General features: G+C 39.9%; 1 protein-coding gene across 1 annotated transcript; it reads right to left on the reverse strand.

Annotated features, from left to right (window-relative positions):
- Positions 1-774: 774 nt before the first annotated feature.
- On the reverse strand, positions 775-4120 carry LOC144643425 (E3 ubiquitin-protein ligase RNF103-like). Its single transcript, XM_078502678.1, has one exon. The coding sequence runs from the start codon at positions 4118-4120 to the stop codon at positions 2195-2197; it is 1926 nt and encodes a 641-aa protein (XP_078358804.1). The 3' UTR covers positions 775-2194.
- Between the last annotated feature and the right edge of the window lie 2269 nt (positions 4121-6389).

Here is a 6389-nt window from a genome sequence, read left to right on the forward strand (position 1 = left end):
GCACTGCCTAGGCTACCACAGACTTAACAGTTAGAACTACCACAAGAAAATTTGAATTTAATAGATTTTATTTGAATGGGCTTTATCCAAAGTCTTCAACAAGACAGAACATAGTAATTCAACTACTGGAATAACTTCCTTAAGCTTAAGGTTGACAATGCAACAGTCCCATTCCTATTTTATTAATTTGGAAACTTCACCCAAAATTAACTTTGGTTGAAAAAGTGGTTGCTCCCAAACAAACACAATCTTAGATGCTATCTATACACCTCATATTTCCAGAGTTATTTTGACTGTGCAGAACACACCATCCTGTCTTGAAATTTTATAGTCTTATGTAGTCTCCCTTCAGGTGCCTCACTCCCTCAATTCCCATGTGAACCACCTGGGATTCAAACTAGAGAATTCAATTTTTGATCATGATGTACATTACAACCAATCAGACACTAAATAGTCTGCTTTGTGATCAATATGGAATTTTTCAACTTGAGCTCATGAGCATGCTAACCTTTGGCAACACAAAAGGAAGGCAATGCAAAAAGGAACAGAAAGGCTAGGGCAGGAAAATGCTCCCCCTTATTCACCCTGATTCCTTCACGGCTATTTTTAAACACTTATTATTTCCCCACAATCTTCGAGCCTGAACCAGGCTGGATTACCCCTGTATTTTGCAACACAAACTTCTAACAATAACTAACAGTAAATTAAGTACTTTTTAAACCTAGTGACTATAATCTGGAGTAATTTAGTACCCGGGGGGGGGGGGGGGGGGGTACTCCCATAAATTTCAGATAGGGGTGTGCCGCTAAGGTTCTTAAACCCTGACCCTATTTAAGGATAAAGAAAGCGAAAATTGATACCCTTTTTAAGGCCCAAAACCGAAAAATGACACCCTATTTAAGGGGAGGAGAAACGTTCCGTGACGACCCAAATAACGGCTAACCGCGCACGGCAAGACACAAATCTTTATAAAATCGCTTTTCTAATACCTGAACTGAAAATTCAGTTTTCAGATATCTTTTTCTCGTTTAGCTGGGCGTTTATTTTAGCTGATAGAATTTAGGTACCCTATCTAAGGATCACAGCGGGAACACATTGCCAAAAGGAGCAAAAATGATACCCTATTTAAGGACCGAGAACCTCAAAAACCATACCCTATCGGGCGGCACATACCTATATAGGCCACATATGGGAGTACCCCCCCCCCCCCGGGTTTAGTACTCCCTGTAGACACTCTATTAATAGACTAATATCCCAACCTTCCTAGCCTAGTCCCTTTTAATGTGCTCACGTCTAGTCTTCCTCCAAAACAAATCTGAAGGTGAGAATGCTAGGGAACTAGAATGTACTGTGCCCAATAAAACAACAACAACGGCCAGTGCTATTAAGGGACGGGCCATAATTTTCCTGGAAGGGGGGGGGGTGGGTATGAAAAATATTGAAAAAATTGTTAGGGGCTAAAAAGACAAAATAAATTGCTTGCAAACATGATATGTATGAAAAAATTGTTGCAATAAATTTGTTCGAAAAAAAATGTTTGCAGAGGTGCATAAATTAAAAAAAAGTTTGCCAAGGAAAATTTATCATATTCCCCCTCCAGGAAAATAATGGTCCTCCCCTAAAGCCTGACCTCTTGATGGGAAGTCCAACCTGCTACTGTAACTATTACTGAAAAGGCTATTATGACTCTGCCACTCAAATTTACAGAGCAAACTTATCTGAAAAGAAATGGTTTACACTGTACAATGCTAGTTCCACAAAAAGGAATCATTCAAATGCACTGTAACCTATCCAATCACTAAAAATATAAAATGACACCTGCATAGGCCGTTTTACGGATACGGCATTTTGCCCCCTTCGCATCCTATAATGCTTATTAAAATGATTTATTCTTTTATTGTGATAATTCCGCAATTACCATAATAAAAGAAAAAATATATGTTATAGGATGCGAAGGGGGCAAAGTCAATATCCGTAAAACGGCCTATGTAAGCTAGGCACTCTCAAAATACTTTTCCTGTCGAATAGCAAATAAAATAGGCTTGTAAGCAATCAGGTTTAAACAGTCAAATCCAAGCATCCATCCCCACCTCCCACCAGTGCTAGCATACCCTCAGCATCTGAGAAGATGGTTGCTCCTGGCTGATACATAACAACTAAAAACAGTTTAGTGATAAGTTGCTTTGCAGAAAATTCAGTTAGATGATGTCTCTTGTGATTCATCCGTTGGGAGATTTGCTCCCAGTGCTAGTGGCTTGCGCTTGTAAGCTGGCCAACGACAAACAGGGCAGCAGTAATGACCACTGGTATGTCCTCCACAAAGCCACACCTCAATGCACTTTTGATGGTAGCAGTGACCACAGGGAAGACCAAGTAACAAGCATCCACTTTTGAAATCCTCCAAACATATTGCACAGTCATGTGCCACCAGCATTCCAGCTGGTTTCGGAGATTCTTGGCGACAGGTACTATGCTTTTTGTGCTTTTTTGAGCAGTGCTCTTGTTCAGAGTCACAGCACTGGTTTACCTGGGAACAACAGAATTTCCACACTGGAAGGTTGTTGATGTACTCAGTGGGAATTAACGGACGCAGCCACAGTTCAGGGACTGCAAGGCGTCGTACCAGGAGCTCAAATCCATCTTCAAGACCAGAAGTACTGTAGTCAACTCGTGGCTGCCCTAGGGATGGAAATGTTTGAACAACATTTGTAAGGTAGTGTAGATCTTGAGTAAACCATTCAGTTATAGAAGTTACATTGTTATTTTCATCCTCGAGGCCAAAGTAGCCATTGATTCTCACTCGAATCCATCGTATGAGCATTCCATAGATGACATATCCTCCAAATACAAGCCCCTTGTGTTGTAACACCAAACATATGAAATCTCTCATTACTGCTGCAGCATCAGATGTCATGGCATATCTGCAGTATTTGAGAGCCAAATCGAGAACTGGCATCATAAATGGCAGTTGGAATAGTGTAAGAACTGGCAGGCATAAGATTATTAGGCTAGTGTTATAGAATATCAGTAGCCATGCATAGTGGATTATTCTTTTCAATATCCCTCCATTCATTAAAAACAATCCCATGAAACAGCTCATGTTCACAACTAGCAAAACTGTAACAAAAACATCATTTACTTCTGGATGAATTGTTCTTAAAAATAGTTCCACCGGGCGGTATTTTATCCATTCTCCTTTTCTGTGACCATATGTCAAATTCCCTTCTGGTGTAAATATCTTAAGGCTAGGAAAATTATCGACGTTATATTTTTTAAATTTATCTCGTTTTGTCGTCCAATCGTGTATCCGTACGTGTCCAAATCGAACCCTTCCCGTGAAGTGAACAGACAGTGAACCAAGATACAAGGGGGGTTGTGGTAAGGTGGAAAATAAGACCACATAAACGGGATTTTCCTTCAAACTTGCTTTAAACGTGTCAGTAAATTTCTCGACACTGTCAAACGTTGTTATCTTGGATGACAGCTGTGTGTTTATCCACCTAAACACAAGTTCAACCGACGGTTTCGAATGATATGTTTCTAAGATGACGTTACCCTTTGGTTGATTTCCCTGGGGCATGGATATTACAAGGGATGGCTCATGCCAGCCGTATTTTATGCACAGTCTAGGGTCGTTTTCGCAATTAAACGTTCCTATCCGAATGCCAAATCGAGAGATCTTTCTTTTAAGTGACAACCATTGCTTTCTGCGGAGCAGGGATGTATGACCTTGAGGTATGACATCAACCAGCCAAGTTCCTGCTTTGGTGTCTTCTACTTCTTCGAAGAAGTGAGAAGCTCCAGTAAACTGCAACTCGTCGCTTTCTCCGTTGTCTTCTCCGGAATTTTCGCTGACAACTGAGCAGTTTTCAGCCTCAGTCACCGCTCCACAAGCCTCAACCAACTCGGCAAGTTCTTTCTTCTCTACCAAGCCTGTGTAACTCACGCCCCGTTGTTCCAAAATTGCCTTCAGTTTTCTCACGCTCAGAGCGAACGGATTCAAAAGCTGAGTGGCTAAACACCCCGCTTTTAACCATGTCGATGAAATTTCGAAGATTCGAGCAGCAAGAAAGACAAACAGAAGATAACTTAACAGCACTACAAACAGCTTTGCCAACATGGCGATCGCAGCATAATAACAAACATGCATCGGATCAGGTGTTATATTTGGCGGCAAATTCGCAAAGTTTTCTGTGATTTGATTGGCTGCTTCAAACACGAGTCGCGGCGGTGACAAGCGACTCATGAGCTCAACTGCGCAAACTGATCCAGTGAGGAAGCAAGCAAATTTTATTTTATTTCTTCCGACATTTACAACGTTTTAAAGTTTATAATCGCCTTAAATATTGTTCAGATCAACGGGTTATCATGTTTTAACGATGGAAGTCGAAGAATGGGACAGGATGGACATGAATATTTAAAAAAGTAAGCAGTATAAAGATCTTGACAGCCAAACCGCCTTCAACTTTTCTGAAGCGCTTATAGATGCTTATGTTAGGAAGATTTTTCCCAAGCTTGTCAATTTTGTTTTATCCTTTCTTCAATTTTGCTTTTGCTTTGTGGTAAACTTTAAATTAAGCTCCAATAATTGAGAATTCACTAAAAGCATAAAATCTGTTTGTGTAATTGTTGGTTGATCAGATCATTCAGCCACAAAGTGTGCCGCCATTTTGAATCTCATGAAATCAAAATTGGGATTTACCTTGGTGTGGTGTGAGAACCTCTTGGAGCTATAGTTTTCCTGTTCTTTATTTTTTTAGTTTTGTTTTCTTGGTCTTTTGTTTAATCTTGTACAGTTTTTACACAAAGGACGAGCTTTACATTGTTGCCTCTTTTTCCCTTCCTTGACTTCCTTCCTTTCTTCTTTCCTTCAATTTGTTGTTAGGACCTTGGCTTGAACCAGTGGGTCCCATTTTTAGATAGGCAAATTAAAACATGTTGGAAATAACAGTGTTTGTATGGGAATGCAAATATGTCAAATAATTTCTGCAAAAACACAATTCTGAAAATTAATTATTATCTTTTAGTGCGAGAGATATAGTTGCATCAGAAAACAGGCACTCAAGTTTTATTTTTTCCATATTAATTTGTCACTAATGTAACACAGTGTGACCCTTTTCAACACTGTAATTTTACAAAGTCAGTATTTGACTACCTGAAAAAAATGGTGCCCAAAACAGGATGAGGTGTTAAGAATTTTGACTGAGGTTTAATGACATTGTCACTGTGGAGTCATGGCCCAGTGTATAAGAAAAATCAAGCAAGCAAGAGGGTGCAATTGTGTCTTAATTAAACAATGTGAAAAATGAAGTGCAATGTACAACACTGACATAATAGAAAAATTAAAATAGCATCAAGTGGAAAAATCTCATTGGTTCCTGATGGTCCGGGGGGGGGGGGGGGCATTTATTTTTTGGGGGGGGGGGGATAAAAAAATCTAATTAAATAAAAAAAAAAAAAATTTTTACCCCCCCCTTGATGGGCTGGTAATATATTTTATATGTGATATACTTTTTCTTGTCTTTAGTGTCCACCTTTCCATTTAAAGAAAAGGTAACTGGAATCCTAAACTAACACTGTAGAATGGTAAGTCCCTTGATTTTCTTCTTTCCACATTGTTAGTGTACTGGCTGCTTGCTTGCTTGCTTGCTTGCTTGTTTGGTGCTATCCAGACCCTTGGTACATATCAACCTCATTCCTAGGGTCTCTCTCTTCCCGCCCTCTGGGAGTAAGGCTGGGTACATATAACTTTATGTCATAGCAAGCTATTATTTTTAACTACCAACTCCATATATCCCATACTATTTTCTATAACATAAGGCCACAAGCAAGGTACCCAACCAGAGAAATGAACTCACACTCCCTGTAATGAAAATTATAAATTAGTATCATAGCAACCCTGGATGGGCTTTTGAGCAGCAGGGAGCATATTACAGATATATTTCCGTAAACAGCTTTGACTGTAGCCTATTCAAGGCTGTCAGGTTTTGAAGAAAATGCAAAAGGATGGGTGACTGAAGGAAAAGAAAAACAGGGTAACAGGCTCTTGTCGTACTTGTCTGGCCAGTTCACCCTCATTACTTTTTTTCCTTTCCTTGCCTGTCTTTTCGTCTCTTCTCCACTAACTGATAGCCTGAAACAGGCTACCCTGTCTGTTCCAAGCTCGTTAATTAGGGAACAGCATGAATAAAAACACTGATATACATTGGATTGGACCAGAGGGGGCACTCATCTGTACTGGCAAGATGGGCCATTTGAAAAAAGGGATGAGTTGCAGCTAATGATACATGAACGCGGTACCATTAGCATTATGCACTGGCACTTTGTATGTTGTGAGTGTCCTCCTCTCCAGGGATAAATCACAAGGCAGCTTACCACAGAACATGATT

This window comes from Oculina patagonica, chromosome 2 (assembly GCF_052425735.1).
Source record: "Oculina patagonica isolate OP01 chromosome 2, crgOcupat, whole genome shotgun sequence".
Lineage (NCBI taxonomy): Eukaryota > Metazoa > Cnidaria > Anthozoa > Scleractinia > Oculinidae > Oculina > Oculina patagonica.